The 26,059-nt window shown below is 42.3% G+C and overlaps 2 protein-coding genes across 3 annotated transcripts in view; both read left to right on the top strand.

Annotated features, from left to right (window-relative positions):
• Positions 1–26,059, top strand: part of SLC44A2 (solute carrier family 44 member 2 (CTL2 blood group)) — a 1,192,885-nt gene that overhangs the window by 649,421 nt on the left and 517,405 nt on the right. The gene's annotated exons all lie outside the window — the stretch shown is intronic.
• Positions 17,009–26,059, top strand: part of PDE4A (phosphodiesterase 4A) — a 357,662-nt gene continuing 348,611 nt past the window's right edge. Inside the window, exon 1 of the mRNA XM_069767105.1 lies at positions 17,009–18,315. Within this exon, the coding sequence (XP_069623206.1) occupies positions 18,026–18,315 (290 nt within the window). The 5' untranslated portion in view covers positions 17,009–18,025. The remainder of the gene's footprint in view (positions 18,316–26,059) is intronic.

Here is a 26,059-nt window from a genome sequence, read left to right as displayed (position 1 = left end):
TGGAGTAATAGGAGGAGATATAGAGAGGATATATGTAGTAATAGGAGGAGATATAGGAGGATATATGGAGTAATAGGAGGAGATATGGAGTAATAGGAGGAGATATAGGGTGGATATATGGAGTAATAGGAGGAGATATAGGGAGGATATATGGAGTAATAGGAGGAGATATAGGAGGATATATGGAGTAATAGGAGGAGATATAGGAGGATATATGGAGTAATAGGAGGAGAAATAGGAGGATATATGGAGTAATAGGAGGAGATATAGGAGGATATATGGAGTAATAGGAGGAGGTATAGGAGGATATATGAGTAATAGGAGGAGGTATAGGAGGATATATGGAGTAATAGGAGGAGGTATAGGAGGATATATGGAGTAATAGGAGGAGATATAGGAGTATATATGGAGTAATAGGAGGAGATATAGGGAGATATATGGAGTAATAGGAGGAGATATAGGAGGATATATGGAGTAATAGGAGGAGATATAGGAGGATATATGGAGTAATAGGAGTAGATATAGGAGGATATATGGAGTAATAGGAGGAGATATAGAGAGGATATATGGAGTAATAGGAGGAGATATAGGAGGATATATGGAGTAATAGGAGGAGATATAGGAGGATATATGGAGTAATAGGAGGAGATATAGGAGGATATATGGAGTAATAGGAGGAGATATAGGAGGATATATGGAGTAATAGGAGGAGATATAGGGAGGATATATGGAGTAATAGGAGGAGATATAGGAGGATATATGGAGTAATAGGAGGAGATATAGGAGGATATATGGAGTAATAGGAGGAGATATAGGAGGATATATGGAGTAATAGGAGGAGATATAGGAGGATATATGGAGTAATAGGAGGAGATATAGGAGGATATATGGAGTAATAGGAGGAGATATAGGAGGATATATGGAGTAATAGGAGGAGATATAGGGAGGATATATGGAGTAATAGGAGGAGATATAGGAGGATATATGGAGTAATAGGAGGAGATATAGGGAGGATATATGGAGTAATAGGAGGAGATATAGGAGGATATATGGAGTAATAGGAGGAGATATAGGGAGGATATATGGAGTAATAGGAGGAGATATAGGGAGGATATATGGAGTAATAGGAGGAGATATAGGGGGATATATGGAGTAATAGGAGGAGATATAGGGAGGATATATGGAGTAATAGGAGGAGATATAGGAGGATATATGGAGTAATAGGAGGAGATATAGGGGGATATATGGAGTAATAGGAGGAGATATAGGGAGGATATATGGAGTAATAGGAGGAGATATAGGGAGGATATATGGAGTAATAGGAGGAGATATAGGGAGGATATATGGAGTAATAGGAGGAGATATAGGGGGATATATGGAGTAATAGGAGGAGATATAGGAGGATATATGGAGTAATAGGAGGAGATATAGGGAGGATATATGGAGTAATAGGAGGAGATATAGGGAGGATATATGGAGTAATAGGAGGAGATATAGGGGGGATATATGGAGTAATAGGAGGAGATATAGGAGGATATATGGAGTAATAGGAGGAGATATAGGGAGGATATATGGAGTAATAGGGGGAGATATAGGGAGGATATATGGAGTAATAGGAGGAGATATAGGAGGATATATGGAGTAATAGGAGGAGATATAGGAGGATATATGGAGTAATAGGAGGAGGTATAGGAGGATATATGGAGTAATAGGAGGAGATATAGGAGGATATATGGAGTAATAGGAGGAGATATAGGGGGGATATATGGAGTAATAGGAGGAGATATAGGAGGATATATGGAGTAATAGGAGGAGATATAGGGAGGATATATGGAGTAATAGGGGGAGATATAGGAGGATATATGGAGTAATAGGAGGAGATATAGGAGGATATATGGAGTAATAGGAGGAGATATAGGAGGATATATGGAGTAATAGGAGGAGGTATAGGAGGATATATGGAGTAATAGGAGGAGATATAGGAGGATATATGGAGTAATAGGAGGAGATATAGGAGGATATATGGAGTAATAGGAGGAGATATAGGAGGATATATGGAGTAATAGGAGGAGGTATAGGAGGATATATGGAGTAATAGGAGGAGATATTGGAGGATATATGGAGTAATAGGAGGAGATATAGAGAGGATATATGGAGTAATAGGAGGAGATATAGGAGGATATATGGAGTAATAGGAGGAGATATAGGAGGATATATGGAGTAATAGGAGGAGATATAGGAGGATATATGGAGTAATAGGAGGAGATATAGGAGGATATATGGAGTAATAGGAGGAGATATAGGGAGGATATATGGAGTAATAGGAGGAGATATAGGGGGATATATGGAGTAATAGGAGGAGATATAGGAGGATATATGGAGTAATAGGAGGAGATATAGGGGGATATATGTAGTAATAGGAGGAGATATAGGAGGATATATGGAGTAATAGGAGGAGATATAGGAGGATATATGGAGTAATAGGAGGAGATATAGAGAGGATATATGTAGTAATAGGAGGAGATATAGGAGGATATATGGAGTAATAGGAGGAGATATGGAGTAATAGGAGGAGATATAGGGTGGATATATGGAGTAATAGGAGGAGATATAGGGAGGATATATGGAGTAATAGGAGGAGATATAGGAGGATATATGGAGTAATAGGAGGAGATATAGGAGGATATATGGAGTAATAGGAGGAGATATAGGAGGATATATGGAGTAATAGGAGGAGATATAGGAGGATATATGGAGTAATAGGAGGAGGTATAGGAGGATATATGGAGTAATCGGAGGAGGTATAGGAGGATATATGGAGTAATAGGAGGAGGTATAGGAGGATATATGGAGTAATAGGAGGAGATTTAGGGAGAATATATGGAGTAATAGGAGGAGATATAGGAGGATATATGGAGTAATAGGAGGAGATATAAGGAGGATATATGGAGTAATAGGAGGAGATATAGAGAGGATATATGGAGTAATAGGAGGAGATATAAGGAGGATATATGGAGTAATAGGAGGAGATATAGGGGGATATATGGAGTAATAGGAGGAGATATAGGAGGATATATGGAGTAATAGGAGGAGATATAGGAGGATATATGGAGTAATAGGAGGAGATATAGGGGGATATATGGAGTAATAGGAGGAGATATAGGAGGATATATGGAGTAATAGGAGGAGATATAGGAGGATATATGGAGTAATAGGAGGAGATATAGGGGGGATATATGGAGTAATAGGAGGAGATATAGGAGGATATATGGAGTAATAGGAGGAGATATAAGGAGGATATATGGAGTAATAGGAGGAGATATAGAGAGGATATATGGAGTAATAGGAGGAGATATAAGGAGGATATATGGAGTAATAGGAGGAGATATAGGGGGATATATGGAGTAATAGGAGGAGATATAGGAGGATATATGGAGTAATAGGAGGAGATATAGGAGGATATATGGAGTAATAGGAGGAGATATAGGGGGATATATGGAGTAATAGGAGGAGATATAGGAGGATATATGGAGTAATAGGAGGAGATATAGGAGGATATATGGAGTAATAGGAGGAGATATAGGGGGGATATATGGAGTAATAGGAGGAGATATAGGGGGATATATGGAGTAATAGGAGGAGATATAGGAGGACATATGGAGTAATACGGGGAGATATAGGAGGATATATGGAGTAATAGGAGGAGATATAGGGAGGATATATGGAGTAATAGGAGGAGATATAGGAGGATATATGGAGTAATAGGAGGAGATATAGGGAGGATATATGGAGTAATAGGAGGAGATATAGGGAGGATATATGGAGTAATAGGAGGAGATATAGGGGGATATATGGAGTAATAGGAGGAGATATAGGGAGGATATATGGAGTAATAGGAAGAGATATAGGAGGATATATGGAGTAATAGGAGGAGATATAGGGGGATATATGGAGTAATAGGGGGAGATATAGGGAGGATATATGGAGTAATAGGGGGAGATATAGGGGGGATATATGGAGTAATAGGAGGAGATATAGGGAGGATATATGGAGTAATAGGGGGAGATATAGGGGGATATATAGAGAGTAATAGGAGGAGATATAGGAGGATATATGGAGTAATAGGAGGAGATATAGGGAGGATATATGGAGTAATAGGAAGAGATATAGGGAGGATATATGGAGTAATAGGAGGAGATATAGGGGGGATATATGGAGTAATAGGAGGAGATATAGGAGGATATATGGAGTAATAGGGGGAGATATAGGAGGATATATGGAGTAATAGGAGGAGATATAGGGAGGATATATGGAGTAATAGGGGGAGATATAGGGAGGATATATGGAGTAATAGGGGGAGATATAGGGAGGATATATGGAGTAATAGGGGGAGATATAGGGAGGATATATGGAGTAATAGGAGGAGATATAGGGAGGATATATGGAGTAATAGGAGGAGATATAGGAGGATATATGGAGTAATAGGAGGAGATATAGGGAGGATATATGGAGTAATAGGAGGAGATATAGGGAGGATATATGGAGTAATAGGAGGAGATATAGGGAGGATATATGGAGTAATAGGAGGAGATATAGGAGGATATATGGAGTAATAGGAGGAGATATAGGGAGGATATATGGAGTAATAGGAGGAGATATAGGGAGGATATATGGAGTAATAGGGGGAGATATAGGGAGGATATATGGAGTAATAGGAGGAGATATAGGAAGATATATGGAGTAATAGGAGGAGATATAGGGAGGATATATGGAGTAATAGGAGGAGATATAGGGAGGATATATGGAGTAATAGGAGATATAGGGAGGATATATGGAGTAATAGGGGGAGATATAGGAGGAGATATGGAGTAATAGGAGGAGATATAGGGAGGATAGAGGATATATGGAGTAATAGAAGGAGATATAGGGAGGATAGAGGATATATGGAGTAATAGGGTGAGATATAGGAGGATATATGGAGTAATAGGAGGAGATATAGGGAGGATATATGGAGTAATAGGAGGAGATATAGGGAGGATATATGGAGTAATAGGGGGAGTAATAGGAGGATATATGGAGTAATTGGAGGAGATATAGGAGGATATATGGAGTAATAGGAGGAGATATAGGGAGGATATATGGAGTAATAGGAGGAGATATAGGGAGGATAGAGGATATATGGAGTAATAGGAGGAGATATGGGGAGGATATATGGAGTAATAGGGGGAGATATCGGGAGGATATATGGAGTAATAGGAGGAGATATAGGAGGAGATATGGAGTAATAGGAGGAGATATGGGGAGGATAGAGGATATATGGAGTAATAGGAGGAGATATAGGGAGGATAGAGGATATATGGAGTAATAGGGGGAGATATAGGAGGATATATGGAGTAATAGGAGGAGATATATGGAAGATATATGGAGTAATAGGAGGAGATATAGGGAGGATATATGGAGTAATAGGGGGAGATATAGGCGGAGATATGGAGTAATAGGAGGAGATATAGGGAGGATAGAGGATATATGGAGTAATAGGGGGAGATATGGGAGGATATATGGAGTAATAGGAGATATAGGAGGATATATGGAGTAATAGGAGATATAGGGAGGATATATGGAGTAATAGGGGGAGATATAGGAGGAGATATGGAGTAATAGGAGGAGATATAGGGAGGATAGAGGATATATGGAGTAATAGGGGGAGATATGGGAGGATATATGGAGTAATAGGAGATATAGGAGGATATATGGAGTAATAGGAGGAGATATAGGGAGGATATATGGAGTAATAGGAGGAGATATAGGGAGGATATATGGAGTAATAGGGGGAGTAATAGGAGGATATATGGAGTAATTGGAGGAGATATAGGAGGATATATGGAGTAATAGGAGGAGATATAGGGAGGATATATGGAGTAATAGGAGGAGATATAGGGAGGATAGAGGATATATGGAGTAATAGGAGGAGATATGGGGAGGATATATGGAGTAATAGGGGGAGATATAGGGAGGATATATGGAGTAATAGGAGGAGATATAGGAGGAGATATGGAGTAATAGGAGGAGATATAGGGAGGATAGAGGATATATGGAGTAATAGGAGGAGATATAGGGAGGATAGAGGATATATGGAGTAATAGGGGGAGATATAGGAGGATATATGGAGTAATAGGAGGAGATATATGGAAGATATATGGAGTAATAGGAGGAGATATAGGGAGGATATATGGAGTAATAGGGGGAGATATAGGCGGAGATATGGAGTAATAGGAGGAGATATAGGGAGGATAGAGGATATATGGAGTAATAGGAGGAAGATATAGGGAGGATAGAGGATATATGGAGTAATAGGGGGAGATATGGGAGGATATATGGAGTAATAGGAGATATAGGAGGATATATGGAGTAATAGGAGGAGATATAGAAGGATATATGGAGTAATAGGACGAGATATAGGCGGATACTGTATATGGAGTAATAGGAGGAGATATGGAGTAAGGATATACAAAGTTTCAGCTAATACTATGTAGCAGTCAGGAAGCAGGAGGTCACATTTACTAATCAAAATTATGTTGGCTAATATTGGGGTGCAGCCACCAAGCCCCATTTCCTAATCAAAATCATTTGAGCTAATATTGGTGTGCAAGCAGGAGGCCCCATTTCATAAGTAAAATAGTTTGGGCTAATATTGTTGTTCAGGCACCAGGATGCATTTTCTAATCAAAATCGTTTGGACTAATATTGGGATACAGGCAGCAGGCCCCATTTCCTAATCAAAATCATTTGGGCAAATATTGTTTTGCAGGCACACAATCACAGAAAATCAATAATAATTGTTCATATAGTGACAGGCAACCAACAGGTTTGGGCCTAGGGTTGTGAAAAGCTGTCTAAAAGAGGGGAAGGGTACATCCAACATGAGTGGGGAAAAAGCAAGGTTGTGGTGGAAGGGGGAACAAACACCAGCTTATCCTATCCAAAGACAACTGATAACATCTGTTACTGGATGGGCTACTCCACTCCCTTTCTTTGACGCCTTGTTTGATGAGGGCCAGAAAGAGCATGTGCTCCAGTAGATTGCAAGTGCTGCATCAAGTGGCCTCTCCTCCTCTTCCACCACCTTAACATCACACACAGTAGGCTCATCAGAGCTGGCACCCCAATCACCCTTGTCAGAGGCGTAGCTAGAGCTTTTGCCGCCCGGGGCTGTTCCCGAGTTTGGCGCCCCCCCATCCTCCCCCGGCTCAATACACACAAAGGTTACCAAAAATGGTTTTCCTGTTTTGTAGAACTTAAACTGGGCCTAATGGTGTCACCCCCACATGCCAAACCTGTGACTTAATACCACCACATCATGACCAGGCCACATAGTGACCGAATAATACTACATACAAGGGACAAATACCACAACACCATTTCCAGACCACATATTACCACCACATAGTGACTGAATACTACAATACTGATCAGTAATAAAAAAAAACACAATACTATCACCATAAGTGCCAGTATTCACAGGAGATCTGTACTTAGTATGCAGTGTCTGTGTAGAGGTAATACAGAGATCACTAGTGATATTATACACAGGAACTCTGTATATAATGTATAGATAATACAGTGATCACTGGTGACATTGTACACAGGACCGCTGTATATAGTATACAGTGTATAGTGTCAGTGTATAGGTAACACTGACTCACCAGTGACGTCTCTAGGTGAAGTCCTTCATTTTTCATCCAGCACAGACCGCCATCATTCCTTCCAGCCAGGACTCGTTTCTGCAGGAAATAACACAGTTATCTCGAGCTCCGCTTGCAGAACACATTACTTAATTTTTCACAACTTCTACATTACACCACATGAAGAAAAAAAGGTGACATAGTGTCACTCTGCACAGTAACAGGACCGCCTCCTCATTTAAAACAGTATACTCAAAAAATAAAATAAATACATCACTGCAGTAATAATATCCCTTAATTACCCCCTATGGTAATAATATTCCCCACCCTGGCCCCGTTTATCTCATTCCTGGCTCCAGCCATATGTTCTCGCATCCTGCCCTCATGAGTATCCATTCTACCCCATATGACCTCCCCATCCTGCCCCACCAGCCTCCATCGTATCCGTCCTGCCCCATGATCCAATCCTGCCCCATGTCTCCAATCATGCCCCGTATCTACATTCTGCCCATGCCTCAAGTCCTGCCCCCAGTGTGTCCAGCAATCTGCCCCAGTGTGTCCAGCATATTACCCCCATGTTGTCCAGCAATCTGCCCCAGTGTGTCCAGCATATTACCCCCAGTGTGTCCAGCAATCTGCCCCAGTATGTCCAGCACTGCCCCCAGTGTGTCCAGCAATCTGCCCCATGGTCTCCTGTATTGCCCCAGTGTGTCCAGCATTCTGCCCCATGGTCTCCAGTATTGCCCCAGTGTGTCCAGCATTCTGCCCCATGGTCTCCAGTATTGCCCCAGTGTGTCCAGCAATCTGCCCCATGGTCTCCAGTATTGCCCCAGTGTGTCCAGCATTGCCCCCAGACAGAGTCAGACATAAAGAAAAAAAAAAAGAAAGTAAAATCCTCACCTCTCCCGTTCCTAGCGCAGGTCCGGTGCAGTCAGCGTCTCTCCGGCTCTGCGACGCTCAGGACAGAGAGGCTGAGCGACGCGCACAGTAGTGACGTCATCGCGCCCTCTGCTCTGAGACGTCGCAGAGTCAGAGGACGCTGCAGTTGCCGCAGGAACCAGGAGAGGTGAGTATTAGAGCGGGGGGCGGGGGCCCCGGGGGTGGGGGGAGCCTGGTCGTGGCGGCGGACGGCGCCGCCCGAAGATTTAAAGGGGCGTCTTTTTTTTTTTTTTTTCTTTCTCCTCCTGCAGCGCCGGCCGCCCCCCGCATTGTGCCGCCCGGGGCGGACCGCCCCCCCCGCACCTCCCTTCCTACGCCACTGACCCTTGTTTCCCCCCACGTCCCAACTTTCAAACTGCCCAACTGGGGATCCACAGAAGTGTCATTCTGCAGAGCTGTCCATACATTCTATTCCATGGGCATCAGAAGTCTACTCCAAAGAATCACAGAATCCAGAGGAAGAAAGCATCTGCACCGATGTCCAAAATGTTTTCCTGTTGGATCCAGAGCCAGATAAAGTAGGGTCTGAGCAGGAGGTGATCCTGATGAGATTCAGATACCTGAGGTTCAAGCAGACTGTACTGTGCTGTCAGGGCAGGAAAAGGGGTAGGGTGACTGTCAAGGCGAGGAGTGGGAGAACAGAGAGGATGACGATGAGGTTGTACATCCCACTTGGTATGATCCCCGAGGTACACAGCTGAGTAGCTCAGCAGAGGAGATGGAGGAGGAAGATGAGGAGCTTTGCTGCACAGACACGGAGTGATGCAACCACGAACCTCAGCAACAACTCTGGCTGTGTCCAGTACCTTTCGCAAGTGTGTAGTTTGCAGGGGTGGCAAGGGTTGCCTAGCCTGGGCCTTTTTTGAGACCGCAGAGGATGACCCAACTGATATTATCTGACAACTTTGCAAAAAACAACTCAGTAGAGGCACACATTTCAATAATTCGACTACTACATGCATGAACCGCCACATGCGCAATCAACAGGTCTACGGTCGCAGACCCCCACTTGTTTACCCCCTACAGTCGGGGTGAGAGCCCGTCAGCTGTTACAGAAGTGGAGATGCTGATTGCATTATACAATGTATAGGACGCCTCTCGCTGCCGCATAATAACAGCAGCGTATCTTTCTTGTAAATCGTTCAAGTCATCCTCGATGTCATTTTCTACGTTCTCTCATCAAAAAAATACCGATGACAGGTGAATCAGATACGGGAGGAGGAGGAGAGTGGAAATGCAGATTAATTTTCACTCCTTGGCTCCAACATTCTGTTTTCTGCTGAAGGGAATAAAAAAAAATCTTTAAATGAGTGTTATAAATAGCCGGGCAGAATAAAAAACTGCTATAATCAGCATCTCCTCAATGGAGGTTTTACCCACGTAACTCTCCTGAAATATCCCACACACTCCATCATCACTCATGGCGCTCGCTCCCTGCTTCTCCATTCATCACCAGCCGTAGGGGATGAGGCCGCTGAAGACTGGCTTATTAATTATAGCCGCGTAACTAACCGGTCTGCCATATAATTAAGAATAACACCGAAGCAGTGGGTTAGCTGCGTGCTCTTGGTCTCAGTGCAATAACTATACCTAGAATAGAAAATAAGGAGCTGATTTCATTCCAAAACAGCGCCACACCTGTGCACGGGTCATTTTTGGTATTGCAGCCGAGCACTTTTGAAGTAAATGGGATGGGACGAAGCTGCATTACCCAGCACGACAAAGCTATCCTTGATCACCTCTGCTTCTTTGGCATACCCATAAGGGCTCGCTCAGACATCCCTAATCTGTCCGAACAATGTGTGGGGGTCCTCTAGTCTGGATTCTCAATTTTTCACTAGAGTGGAGAGCCAGTACAAATAGCATCTCACACTTTTGGAGAACCTGTCCTGTAAGAACACCTTGATTTCAATGCACGCTGTGCAATGCCTTAGTTTCCCTGTAGGGGGGCTGCTGGCAAATTGAAGACTTAAGAATCAGTAAAATGTTCGAGAGATTGGACCATAAAGCATGGACTATCTGCAGGGCTGCCGACCAGAGAGTGACGCCTTTGATACTGTTCTTATGAAGCAGTCACGCTTGGGTCAGCCAGTCCATATATTGCGGTCAAATCTTGGACTGAATTGCATGGATTTCTGAATGATTCTTAAGTCTCCAATTTGCCTGCAGCTCCCCCACAGGGAAACTGAGGCATTGCACAGCATACATTGAAATCAAAGTGTTCTTACAGGACAGGGCAGGTCAGCCTTCCAGTATCCACCCCACTAGGCTCTGTTCACCCCGTTGCCAGGTTTTGGTTAATCTCTGATGGTCATAATAAAATAGTCTGGCGATGGCTGAATATACACAGAAAATGCAACCAACAGCACAGTGCCACTTGCTATATAGAGACTGTTCTGGAGTACTTCAGCTAAGCTCCTTTTCACTTCAATAGGAGCTGAGCTACAGGACATGAGAATATCAAACATGTACTCTGGTTAAAAATGGTCATCCACAGTTAAAAAAGAAAACATCATCATTAAAATCAATAAATCTATATTAGAAAACCAATCTAAAAAAAAAAATCACAGAGTGCCTAGTGTGAGGGACGTTTCTGGAAGAAGCTAGAGGAGAAACGCGCGTCGGGGTGGAGGGATGCCGCATCTATCCTTCCTAACCTCTCCTACCTTCCTGATGTCATCTTTCTACAAGTATAACAATTACAGTTCACCTTATATCTTTACCTGTGGTCTTTACCTATGAGTACAATGATACCACATGCCTGTTACAATGGTATAGTCTATCTGTATGGGATTTTGCTATGATAATAGAGAACATCTACTACACAGTGAATTGAGCTGTGTTATTTGATCTCTAGACAGGTAATCGGAGGTTATATCAGATGTTGGACCTCCAATTACCTGGTATTTTACAGATAGGCCATCAATATTCTAAGCCTGGAAAACCCCTTTAAATGTAGAACTAAGTAAGACAAGTTTTGCATTAGAACCAAAGAGTGGTCAAACCTGCTGATTTTTCAGAAGTTGGCTGGCAAGATGGGTTGGATATGTTGATTTTCAAGATGCCTAATCCTTTTTTGTTTTCACAGAAGATGAGCCGCTGCCACAGATTTCTGGCAGCAGCTTATTCCACTTTCTCCATTGATAACATATATATCTGATGTGAGTGTGCAGATTACGCGTGAATGTATACTGGGGTTGTGAGAAGAAATAGCTATTGGCCAATCTAAAGTGTATGACAGTTTAATACCTTTTCGCCTGAATGTTTCTGACCTGCAATACCAGAAACAGCCCCTGGACATGAGTGGCGCTGATTCTAACTTTGACCCTTGTATGGGGGAAAAAAAAAAGAAACAGCTCGGTTTTAGAGAGTTGAATGCTTTTGTCCAGGTTTTTATCACAGTACAGATCAGAGAAAACTATATGTATTATGACAGATCAGCACAGACCTCCTTATATGGGCAACAAAATAATTGATGCTCCTCGGGGGAGGGGTTAAATGCCTGGAAAATGCAGATATGAGATTTTTTATCAACGAAAGGGCCTGTCCCTGAGGATTTATCACAGAGGGAGAGATCAGAGTTTTTTTTTTCTTACCTGCAGATATTCACACCTTTTTGCTTTGATGAAAATTATGGAGTTTCTCGGTCTTATTTTAGAGCATTTTTTTTTTATAAGTTGCCGTCTGTTAGTGTTTGAAATGGAAACAAATATTACAAAGAAAACATAAACACCGAGACGCCTGCCACCCGCTCTACCCGTTTTATATCTGTTGGCAAAAATCCCTCTAATTATCCCGTTACCAGGTGTCACTATATTTCCTGCCACTGAGAAGAATTGGCTGGCAACGAGAAGAGACATACGCTCCATTCAAATCAGATCATGTCGCACCGCTTCCAACCGCCCCAGTTAAATCCCAGTAGATTGCGCAGATGGAATGCAGATGTGAAAAAGCGGATAAAATATACGCAATGTATAAGAGTTTCTAGGGGTATAAGTTCTGGAGATGATACACTTTCAGCTGTAATCTCTGGTTGAGCCTGGAAGTAAGTCTTTCATTTCCCTGCAGCGCCTCCGCAGGAAAAATGAAGCATTACATGATGCCGGTTGAAATCTTGTCTTTGTCTCATGAAGACATTTTGCACTCTGGGTATTGGATAAGGAGCCCAAACGAGTGTCTCCCCTCTATTAACTATAATAGTTGTATAGCGTTTGGGTTTTTCCAAATCAGATAAAAACCTCCATACGTACTCCCGCCCTATTGGTTATTATGGAGGCTGTCCTCTTTAGACAATACCTACTTTTTAAGGGTCCTGTTCCAAAAAAGATATTCATAACGTGTCCACCTACTGAAACCCCTAGCGATCAGCTGGAATCTGTAGGGAATGCTGGTGTTTAATGTGCCTGCAGCACCTCCGCTGGAGAAATGAAGTATTACACTGTGCCTATTCAAATCAATGGGCTGTCTGAATAATGCAGGACAGGATAGGTCCTCCAGAGCCGACACCAATAATTGGCTGCAGCGCCGTAGACGTGACGTCACCACTGCATCCTATCAGCAAAGACCAAGGCATAAGGGTGAGTATCAGTTCAGTTTAACCTATCAGTCTTTTATACTATGGAGGAATAAAAGTAAAAACAGGATAACCCCTTTAAGCCAAAATTGCCTAGGAGGATAAAAGAACGTTTTTGTAAAGTTTTTTTTTTAACTGGAAAACCCTTTTAAAGGATGATGTCACTTAAGAAAATTGATGTTATATCGCTAAGATAAGCCATCCCTTTAAGATTCCAACCTCTGGGACCACCACCGATTGTGAGCACTGATTTAGTCCTTTCTGTAGAGGACTGGCGGGAGTCCCAGAGGTCAGATTCCCACTAATCATAAAGGGATGGCATATGAATGTGATATTTAATTACCTTATAAGAAAAGAATACTCTTTAAAGAGAGCTTTTTCACAAAAGTGTCCAGTTTTTGCTCTTATTTTATTCTCGCTTCTCCCCTGAGTATTTCGCTTTTCCCTTTTTTTAAATCCGCCATTCGGTTCCGGAGATATGGGTCTTTATAGTCAGTGCTATTTTTTTTTAAAGAAACTGTTTGGGGGCGTGGTCAAAAATGTATCGTGGTCTCTAGACACGCCCCTGAGGATCGTATGAGACACACCCCTGAGGATCATATGAGCATAAAGATTAGCACTAAATGAAAAGGCTCATATCTCTGGACCTGTATGGTCTGGAGGATTTAAAAAAAACAAAAACCGGAATACTCAGGGGGCCAGTGGGAAGAAAATAATAGCCCACTTTTAAACTGATGACAGGCAGGTCCTCTTTAAAGGCAATGTCATCGGATGTGACAACAAAAAGGGGACGAAATTTACAAAATATAGACTGGAAAGTGTGACTGTGGCGGCCATGATACGGTGTAAAACCAGGACGGATGGCATGTGCAGAGAGCTTTTTGATGTCGCACACAGAAGCTGTGGCGCTGCACACCTGCGTTCCCTGATGTTTGGTTGAGATGATGGTGGTTGTGGTCCATCATGATATTTGCTAAAATGGACGCACGTAGGTTACCTAGCAGCATTTAACTAACGCTATGCACAGCATTGTGACAGGGTGACCACATTAGATTCATGTTTGCTGTTCCTATGGCTGCTTACAGGACAAGGCAGCAATGACTGTGCTGTGTATATATTTGTACAGCGCCATTATATACCATATGGGCTGGTAGCCAATAATCTTCATTAAAGGGTCATTACCAAAATAATTAATGATCAACAAATTACTGGGGTCTCCACCAATCAATAAGTTATCCGCTATCCATATCCTCATGTTTTGGAAAAATATCCCTTTAAAAATGTCTTGCCGTTTTGTGTATACAGCTGCTATGCAGTCCTATGCGTCTAGACCCATAATTAGCGAACATTCATCAGATATCATGTCATCTATACCACACGGTGACCATCATAACAACAAAAAACAAACAAAACACAGAAGCTTAAAAAAATAATAGAATTAGGCTAGTTTCACATTTGCGTTTAAAAACGCAGCGTTTAAAACGCAAACGCAGGTGGTGAAAAAACGCATGTAAACGCGTGCAAACGCTGCGTTTTTTAGACGCATGCGTATTCGTATGCGGTAAAAAAACGTGGCGTTTTGACGCGTTTACATGCGTTTTTTCCTGCGTTTGCGTGTTTGAAACGCATGATGAGAAGTGTGTGACAGCTGCCAATCATCAAAATCAACTAGAAAACCCACTATAAATAGAAATAGCTAGGGTTAGGGTTAGGGTTTGGATCCCTAGGGTTAGGGTTAGGGTTTGGATCCCTAGGGTTAGGTAGGGTTAGGGTTTGGATCCCTAGGGTTAGGGTTAGGGTTTGGATCCCTAGGGTTAGGTAGGGTTAGGGTTTGGATCCCTAGGGTTAGGGTTAGGGTTTGGATCCCTAGGGTTAGGGTTAGGGTTAGGATCCCTTTATCACCTTGATGGTGGGGGGTTAGGGTTAGGGTTAGGATCCCTTTATCACCTTGATTGTGGGGGGTTAGGGTTAGGGTTAGGATCCCTTTATCACCTTGATGGTGGGGGGTTAGGGTTAGGATCCCTTTATCACCTTGATTGTGGGGGGTTAGGGTTAGGATCCCTTTATCACCTTGATGGTGGGGGGTTAGGGTTAGGATCCCTTTATCACCTTGATTGTGGGGGGTTAGGGTTAGGGTTAGGATCCCTTTATCACCTTGATGGTGGGGGGTTAGGGTTAGGGTTTGGATCCCTTTATCACCTTGATGGTGGGGGGTTAGGGTTAGGGTTTGGATCCCTTTATCACCTTGATGGTGGGGGGTTAGGGTTAGGGTTTGGATCCCTTTATCACCTTGATGGTGGGGGGTTAGGGTTAGGGTTTGGATCCCTTTATCACCTTGATGGTGGGGGGTTAGGGTTAGGGTTTGGATCCCTTTATCACCTTGATGGTGGGGGGTTAGGGTTAGGGTTTGGATCCCTTTATCACCTTGATGGTGGGGGGTGGCTTATCAGTGTGTAGACTTGTTTTTTTTATATGGAAACGCATGCGTTTCAAAACGCAACCAAACGCATGTGCTTAAAAACGCATGCGTTTACATAGACAGCAATACGTTTTTTTGCCGCAAAAAAATGCCTCTAGAAATTACTACATGTTGCATTTCCGCAACAAAACGTAAGCATAGAAACGACGCATGTGTCGTCAAATGCGGCAAAACGCATACAAAAAAAAGCATGCGTTTTTAATGTTAAATATAGGGAAAAAACGCATGTGTTTTTTTGCGCTAACACGCAGCGCCAAAAAACGCAAATGTGAAACCAGCCTTACTGTTAAAAAAAAAAGTGGGGGGAGGGGGATGAAAAAAAAAGTAGAAAAAAACCCTGTCTTGAAGGGGTTAAGACTTTCAGGAGCAGAGAATAAATTCAAGTAAGGATAATAAATAGTCAGTAAGACAAAGACTTGATTATAAATAGTAAAAAAAAAACTACTTTGAGCTATTTTACTATTAAGATAAGGAAAAATATTAAAATTAAATGTAAATAAAATAAAATAAAATATAAAATATATATGTATCCTGTCCTGAACGGGTTAAAACTTAGAGAGGTCCAAAATAAATTCCAGTAAGAATAAAACAAAGTTTAAATTATAAATTAAAAAAAAATCCTTCATGATCTTATAAAAAAAATAATGATAATAAATTAATAATATATATAAATACCTTTCCTGAAGGGGTTAAGACTTATAGTGCCCAAAATAAATTCTAGTGAGGATAAAACAAAGATTAAATTATAAATAAAAAAATTATTGATGATATTAAAATAAGAAAAAAAACAATAATTAAATTAAAATAATATATAAAAATCACCCTGTCATGAAAAGGTTAAGACTTAAAGGGGGCCAAGAATAAATTTTGGTGAGGATAAAATAAAAGATTAAATACTAAAAAAAAATCCTTACCGACATTAAGATAAGAAAAAAACACAAATAAAATGTAAATAATAATATAAAAATCACCCTTTCCTGCAGGGGTTAAGACTTAGAGGGGCCCAGAATAAATTCCAGTAAGAAATAAAACAAAGATTAAATTATAAATAAAAAATCCTTAATGATAATAAGATAAGAAAAAAAAAAAACAATAAAAAAAAAAAAAAACTTAAATGTAAATTATATTTATTAAAAATCTTTAGAACTTTTCAATTCTCAGGGAACCCACGTGTCTTCCCAGAGGGCGTGGTTTACTTTACCCCCTTTTCCCCTATTGGTCGCTTTTGTTCTATGAAATGGGAGAGGGAGGAGCCGAGCTTTGTACGCGCCGCCTCCCTCGTGACGTCACGGCATTGGTTGACGGGAGGCGGGGGACACCTGGCAGAGTTCTGTCAGTCGCCCAGCAGTCTGGGCTGACGGAGGAGGTGGGGATACGCCGCTCCGGCTTTTCACACACGGGGATTTCGGACTCGGAGCCGGCTGACAACAGGATGGACGATGCCGTCTTTTTACCTTATGCAGCCTCCGTGCTGCCGAGTCCTGTTTGGTCTGTGCACTTATGAGGAGACCCTCCAAGACAGGTGCAGACGCTCGGGACGGAGAGTTTTCCTTGCCAGGATGGAGGATGCCAACCATATGTGAAGAGGAGTGAGGAGCAGCAGGTCTTTTTTGCATTCCGGTCCATCAGCGCTGATTCGGTGCCTGCTGGTGGGCTAGGTGCAGGGGCACAGCCCAGATCTGATGGTTTGTACATGGTGCCCAGGAGCTGGCATTGCTATGGTGCATGAAGACCCCCACATGATGGAGTGCAGGGACCCCACAGCTGGAGTGCAGGCAGATCCTATATGATTTCTCCCCTTTGCACTAAATGCCAGTCTGCAGCCCCCCTTGTAGGATCTGCCCATCAGACTGATGCCATCCTATGTGCAATAAAAGCTTCCCCCCCTGGCAATAACCTAAGCAATAATCTGCGGAGAAGAAGAGACTTGTAGGATTTCTCCATGATAAATCTTCACGCCTCGATTTTTCTTAAACAATATTTTGCTTCGACTAAATATAGCCCCCCCATCCCGTAAGGATCGGAGCCGCGCGTTTCTTCCCGTCCCCTCCACATAGATCTCGTATTGCTAATCGCTTCGTCTCAATAATCACGACCTGCCTTTGTTTTTCTATATATATTTTTTTTATTTTGCTTTGAACCAGAATTTTTTTTTTTTATTATTGCAATTCTATTGACTCCTTTTATTTTTCTATCTCCTTTTTTTATATGTTTTGTGAAACCTGTTAATCCTTGATTTGCCTTTTTATCAAATATATATAATAGATGGACCGGTAACGTGGACGTTCAGAAAAGATCCTTTTATTTTTCTCCAGATAAAATTTATTTTATTTTTTATTTTTTTTTTGCACAATGATGGAAGTACCGACCTGCACGAAAAAAAGTCTCTCGCTGTCTCTTCCCGTTCCGCGGGAGGGACAAGCCACCCTGAAACCTCCGCAGCATCTATGGAGGCAACCAAGGACACCCATCAGAATAAAACATCGGGGTTACTCGGACACCGATCGCCACCCTCACCGGCAGATGGAAAGAGCCGATGCTATGGACACGAGCGACCGGCCTGGCTTGAGGAAGTCCAGAATGTCCTGGCCATCGTCTTTCCATGGGACCACCAGCAACAGCCATGCAAGCCATAAACACCGGTACGTAGCTGGAATTCTTGTTTAATCCAAGTAGAAATTTGTGATGGCTGCCTAACTTTTTGGGTTCTTCCATTAATTTCTACAGCATTCTTATTGACTGGCTACTAAAAAATAAAAAAAACCAGCTTGGCTTCTGGAGTCAATGGTTCCGCTAGTCTTTTTCTCTAGTGTCCCTGTAGACTACAAGTCGCTATTGACCCTTTATCGAGCCTTACCCCGATGGTCTAGTCTTCTGACCCCTTTTCTAAATGGGTCCCTCAGATTGGAGACTTATGTCCATGATCCGTTATGTTGAAAACCAACCATTGTCCGGCACCTCCGCTAATATTCACCTTCAGATTAAGGGCTTATCTCCTAAATGAAGAAAAGATCAGGCATGTTGGAAACGCAAAAAAAAATGATTAAAATTAGAAATCTGAGAACGCTCATGTTCTCCGTTGTGGCGACACAGCATTGTATCTTAATTAACCAGATGTCTATTTTCAGTAAGCCAGGAGGCATAGACTTTCATCTTTGAGACTTCTTGTAGGTTGAGTTGATATTTATAAGTTGATGAATGGTTGCTATTTACCTTTTATATCGGCTCCTACAGTTTATTGTACCGTTATCTTTGCCAAACGGTGGGATGATCCCTGATCCATGCAGTTTCGGTTGGCGGACTAGAGGACCCGCTGACCTCCTGTGTCTCCACAATCGTGTTGCGGGAAAGCCGTAGAATTCTAATCGTAAGTGTAGGATGAAAATTTACGCACACTGTGTGTGTAACGGGAGGATTTTGTCACAGACTTGTGCTCGTTTTTCCCTAAGTGTCCATGATAATGAAGTGGAAGGCAGGAACTGTGGTTCTGATATTTTCCTGGAATCGCAATACTTATTCTAAAGATCACCGATGCGCAGACACTTTGCTTTGACCTCGTTGACTTTACCATGGCTGAACGCTACTTGGCCAGCGCTCTTTCATATGTCTGTTAGGAGATGTCTCTTTTTTTAGCGGTCTCCGATGTAATTTCTGGTCTAATTTTATTTATTCAATTCCCCCATACTTATGCACACTGGTCTCAGTCAAGTGTTTGTGTTCTCGAAAGAGAGGAATAATCTGTAGCAGCTAAGGATTAGGCGTGTTGGAACCTTCTTCTCCCACCGAGAGATGGGCTGTGATGGTTACCACTGTCCTTACCGAACTGGTGAGGTGCCCACTGAAGACGGTACTCTGTGTACAGTATGGATCCATCAATCTTGTCCTCAACTTGCTCCATATAACCGGCATAGAAAATGGTCAACTTTTCCAAATGATGGAAGGAATTTCATCAAGTTGGAATAATCTTTTCTGACCACTAGTTATGGATTGTATAAGGATGAACTTCATGTATTACATGCTTTAGGTTAGGACTGTGATTCCTCTTTTGCCATAGATTTAAAGGTGTAAACGTCTGATCATTAGGGGTCCGAAAATTGGGTGCCAAAGTCCCTTGTGTGACTGGTGCCATGGTATGCGTGCTCGATCACAACACTTTACTTCCAGGGTCAAAGATGTTTTTTCCGTCAGTTCCACATGTGACTCATGTGGTCTCTATGGCAGACTTTGGTACACTCATTCCCTTGACTAGAGGGGATCACAATAAGGGAAACCCTAGAAATAAATTTGGGTATTCAATATATTTAGAATCCTAGAATGTTAGAGTTGGAAGGGACCTCCACGGTCGTCGTGTCCAACTCCCTGCTCAATGCAGGATTCGCTAAACCAGTGTTTCTCAAATCCAGTCCTCAAGACCCACCAACAGGTCATGTTTTCAGGATTTCCTTAGTATTGCACAGGTGATAATTTCATCACCTTCTCAAGCATTAATTCCATCACCTATGCAGTAGTAAGGAAATCCTGAGAACATGACCTGTTGGTGGGTCTTGAGGACTGGAGTTAAGAAACACTGCACTAAACCATCTCAAATACATTTTTGTCCAGCCTCTGTATGACTTCCATTGAAGGAGATCTCACCAAGTAGCGAAAAGCCCCTTTAATTAGACATTTTAATATGTAAAAACAACTACTATACAGGTCTTGGGTGCTAAATCGGCTCTTGACTATTATAGTGGTTTTGTGTGACGAGACAACCTCTGTTAGATAGTCTGGTCCTAGTTGCTTACAGTTAAGGATGTCCAAGCTGCGCCATACTGAGCTCCCAGATATGATTGTTTGCTGATCGACGGGATCGAAAGGCGGCCATAGACTTTAGACAGATGTAGAAGAATCAGCTTTTCCCTACACACTCACATGCACGCTGGGTTCTGTCGAGTGTGCATGTTTTTTCCAAAATTGTTAATGTTCTCATGTCGAAGGACTGGGCATGTTGGAACATTCTACCCCCTTCCCCAAGAGCCTGGTTATGTTTGACAGCGTGCTCCATGTTTTGGGACCTGACTTTTGCCGACTCCTCTTCAGGCCATTGTGTTACTGTTCAAGCAAAAAAGGCAGCACTCTGTAGCACCATAGCATGCAAATTGTTGTGAATTCTGTGGCAGAGCTCCCTCCTGTGGTCACAAGTGGTACTTCGGCTGATTCTCTCTGTGAGCTTCGGTTGGTCGAGGAGAGTGGTACTGTGGCTTCTGAGTTTCCTTCCTCAGGTGATGTGGTGAAGTCGTTAGGTGCTGCTCTATTTAACTCCACCTAGTGCTTTGATCCTGGCCTCTAGTCAATGTTCTAGTATTGGACCTGTTTCCTCCTGGATCGTTCCTGTGGCCTGCTGCTCTGCATAGCTAAGTTCTGCTTTGCTATTTTGTTTGCTGTTTTTTTCTGTCCAGCTTGTCTATTTGTTTTTTCTTGCTTGCTGGAAGCTCTGGGACGCAGAGGGTGTACCTCCGTGCCGTTAGTTCGGTATGGAGGGTCTTTTTGCCCCCTTTGCGTGGTTTTTGTAGGGTTTTGTGTTGACCGCAAAGTTACCTTTCCTATCCTCGCTCTGTTCAGAAAGTCGGGCCTCACTTTGCTAAATCTATTTCATCTCTACGTTTGTCTTTTCATCTTAACTCACAGTCATTATATGTGGGGGCTGCCTTTTCCTTTGGGGTATTTCTCTGAGGCAAGGTAGGCTTATTTTCTATCTTCAGGCTAGCTAGTTTCTCAGGCTGTGCCGAGTTGCATAGGGAGCGTTAGGCGCAATCCACGGCTGCCTCTAGTGTGGTTGGAGAGGATTAGGGATTGCGGTCAGCAGAGTTCCCACGTCTCAGAGCTCGTTCTATGTTTTTGGGTTATTGTCAGGTCACTGTGTGTGCTCTGACTTCTATGTCCATTGTGGTACTGAATTACCAGATCATAACAGCAAATATGAAATATGAAAATTCAATTTCATTACTGCATTAGAAATATGAAAAATTAAGAAAGCTTAGCGCATAAATTGGCCAATTCATGTGTACCTGGAAGCCACGGTAAGGCGTCTCTCGTTTCCAGGACCTAGCAATGCCTTTCCTCTCTTAGAAGTCTTCATCTGTATGGGATCATGAATCCTATCTTAGACTTTATTCTAATAGAGGAAAGGCATTGCTAGGTTCTGGAAACGAGAAACGCCTTAACGTGGCTTCCACGTACACATGAATTGGCCAATTTATGCGCTAAGCTTTCTCAATTTTTCATATTTCTAATGCAGTGATGCAGTTCAATTTTCATATTTGCACCTGTTCACACTTAGTCTATGTTTGGATGTGACGGTCAGTTTTTTTTTTTTTTTTTAATAGTGTTACTGTTGTCTCCTATTGTAGTGCAGCATCTTGTTTTCTGTATTTTTATTTTTGTTCCGAGAATCCTTATGTTGTCATTGCCGGTCAAAATCCAGCCAGGTTTATACAGTTTCTTACTCCTGTAGAAACAATCAGCTTTACTTTATTCCTCATTATGAGAAGCGACACCGATAGCATCGCTGTGTCGTTAATACTACAGTGCTGGCATGACGCAGAGGCTCGGGCTGCGGGCACCGCTCGTTCCACTGGGACCATGTGAAATGCACTGAACCCTAATCTGATTCAATGTGACTGTGACTCAACAATTGTTCTGCCCTCCATCCATGGCACCAACAGTCACGGCTTATCAATGATAATGAAAATTTTTGTGCCAACAACACAGTCTCGCCAATGCTGAGAAATGGAGAGAAGCTCATTAACTTCATCTGAATCCACATTATGCAAAACTAAAAAGCTTGGCATCGTGTGGCACAAGGCTTCATTGCACCAGTGAGAGGTAACAGCTACCTCTTGAAATATACAAGCTAACGTTTTATTGACCAAAATCATGACACTTAAGCCCCTCCCTTTGGACGACCCCCTAGGAGCGCAAGTACGTGGAAGAGCAATATCCTTGGGGACCTTAAAGGGTTTTTGCGGTTTATTATGTGTCATTTTGAATCTGGTGTATGATTAGGGATGATGGTTCTTTGGGTTTTTACTTAGTCACGGGGCAATTAAATCCAACTATAAGCTGTATGTTTGGATTTCAGGAAAAAAAAAGCTCCGGAAGGGTTAACAGAGCTCTTAGGGGGGAGAAGGCTCATACATCATTCCTTATTGAGGGACTAAGGGCTAAAGCATAACAGTAAATCAAAGACCACTACAGATGAAATGTCATGCTCTGCCCCCCTCAGGCTCTGTAAATCACACCCTATGTGTATGTGTGTGTACAGTATATAAATATGGCATTTTTTTTTTTGTAATATAATCCTATTTATTATTCAAGTTCCTTTTAACCGAAAGCAAAACTACACAAAAAAATGTTTTGGGTCATAATTATTTTTTTTTTTTTGCACTTTCCTTCAACTCTGGTACAGGGCATTATTATATCTTAGCCCCCTGATCTGTCTGTGTCCCAAAGGAAGTGCCATTTCCTCCACAGCCTAACTCTTTTCCTGGCATTGTGAGCCCTGGCACAATAGCGAAGCTCAACACAATACACCCAGCTCCTTCGTTCACGGTATTGTGGCAGAATCAATATTCCTTAATTGTTTTGTTTTTGTCATTAAATTAAGCATTAAATTACATTTTTATGATGAATTCATCATGTTGTTGTTTTTTTTTATCGGCCTCAATGGATTTTTGCTGTCTCTTCTTTTTTTTTTTTTCTTTTTTTTTTCTTTTCTCCAACGCCTCTTTCTCATGCGAATGGCTAGAGGACAGGGCTGTGGAGTCGGTAAGCTCCGACTCCTCAATTTCCAAGACACCGACTCCACCAAAATGGGCTCAGACTCCATAGCCCTGCCAGGGCTGTGGAGTTGGTAAGCCAAACCTCCGACTCCTCAATTTCCAAGACACCGACTCCACCAAAATGGGCTCAGACTCCATAGCCCTGCCAGGGCTGTGGAGTTGGTAAGCCAAACCTCCGACTCCTCAATTTCCAAGACACCGACTCCACCAAAATGGGCTCAGACTCCATAGCCCTGCCAGGGCTGTGGAGATGGTAAGCCAAACCTCCAACTCCTCAATTTCCAAGACACCGACTCCACCAAAATGGGCTCCGACTCCAACTCCATAGCCCTGCTAGAGGCATCTCACACCTCATACTTCACACCATTAATTGTAGAGCGGCATCGACAAGAGATGGATTGTGATAAGCGAGCGTTCTGGGATAAGGTGTTATCTGAGAGTGCTAACCGAGTGTCTTCGGTGTGCTTGAATACTATATTCGAGGACTCGCGGCTGTTCGACAGCCCCAACACATGCAAGGATTACCTAACAAACAGACAATTCCTGCATGTGTTGTGGCTGTCGAACAGCTGCGAGGACTCAAATATAGTATTCGAGCACGCTGAAGTCGCCCGGTTAGCACCCTCAGATAACACCTTTATCCCAGCACGTTCGCTCTTCACGAATTCTCACCTCTATCGACTTCATTACCAATTTTTTTTTATGTTTGCATTATGGCTTTTTGTTTCTGACTTTGTGTAGACACCCATAATGGTGGTCACCTTTATGTTCATGATTACCTAGGAAGACGTAAGTGAGGGATTCCTGCATAGTCCCCAACCCACTCGCTCTTCATGGTTTAGCAAAAGTTCAATTTTAGATAGTGGGTAAAATCAGTTAAGGGGGATTTGTTGTCTTTGTCCTGTAAGGTTTGTGATGATGCCACCATCTCCTTTTCTGTAACGTAGAGATCAGGAATGTGACCCATAAATGGTCAGGCCTCATCTGGATTACTGTGTTCAGTTCTGGGCACCACACTTTAACAAAGATATTGAAAAACCGGAGCAAGTTCAAAGAAGTGTGACCAGGATGGTGAGCAGACTGCAAAGTATGTCCTACGAGGAATAGTTAAAGGATCTGGGAATGTTTAGCTTTCAAAAAAGAAGGCTACGATGAGACTTAATAGCCATCTACAAATATCTCAAGAGCTGTCACAGTGTAAGGGGATTATCATTATTCCCATTTGCACATGGAAACATGAGAAGCAATGGAATGAAACTGAAAAGGAGAAGATACAGATTAGATATTAGATAAAACTTTTTGACAGCGAGGGTGATCAATGAGTGGAACAGGCGGCCACGAGCAGGGCTGCCACTAGAAATTTCGGTGCCCCATACTGGCAATATTTTGGGGGCTCCTTTGAGACTCCGCCCAGGCTCCACCCCAGCCCCGCCTCCACCCCTCGAACTGTCCACAGCCCCACCGGTCTCTCTTGGAAACACTCCACTTCTCACCTATCACACATTAAGTGCAGATTCTGAATTTCTTGGCAGAAAACGCAGGTCAGAATCTGCTCCTTTTTTTGGTCTGTGCACACGTTGCAGATTTTTGTGCGGATTTCTTCCTTTTTTACCCCTGCAGATTTCTGTTATGGAATGGGTGCAGAAACGCAGCAGAACTGCACAAAATAAGTGACATGCTCCTCTTTTGAATCTGCTGCGTTTTCAGTGCAGATTTTTCTGCACCATTAGCACATCATTTTTGTTTTGCCATTGATTTACATTGTGCTGTAAATCACTTGCAGATCTGCAGCGTTTCTGCATGGAAAAAAAAAGCTGCAGTTCTGCAGGAAATCTGCAACGTGTGCACATAGCCTAACAGTTCTCATCACCAGATCACACATATAGCCGGCAGCTTTTGATTTGGCCAAAAGATTTTTTTTAAGCTGCCACCATAACACAGCCCTACTCTACTGTAACCTACTAAATATTTGTTAAAATATGCAATACAATTTAGGTATATTTTTATTTATTTTTAAATTTTTAAAACGACCAATAATATCACATACAACGAACAAATACCACCGCACCATGTCCAGACCACATATTACCACCACAGTGATCGAATAATATCAAATACAGGGAACAAATACCACATCACCATGACCAGACCACATAATACCACCAATGACCGAATAATATCACATACAAGGAACAAATACCACCGCACCATGACCAGACACCATATTACCACCACATAGTGACCAAATAGCACATACAAGGAACAAATACCACCGCACCATGACTAGACCACATATTACCACCACAGTGATCGAATAATATCACGTACAAGGAACAAATACCACCGCACCATGACCAGACCACATATTACCACCACAAAGTGACCAAATAGAACATCCAAGGGACAAATACCGCAACACCATGTCCAGGCCACATATTACCACCACCACATAGTGACTGAATACTACATTACTGATCAGTAATAAAAAAAAAAAAAATACAGCACTATCACCATAAATGCCATTATACACATGAGATCTGTACTTAGTATGCAGTGTCTGTGTACA

This window comes from Ranitomeya imitator, chromosome 4, assembly GCF_032444005.1.
Source record: "Ranitomeya imitator isolate aRanImi1 chromosome 4, aRanImi1.pri, whole genome shotgun sequence".
Classification (NCBI taxonomy): Eukaryota; Metazoa; Chordata; class Amphibia; order Anura; family Dendrobatidae; genus Ranitomeya; species Ranitomeya imitator.
This window is presented reverse-complemented; position numbering and strand designations above follow the sequence as displayed.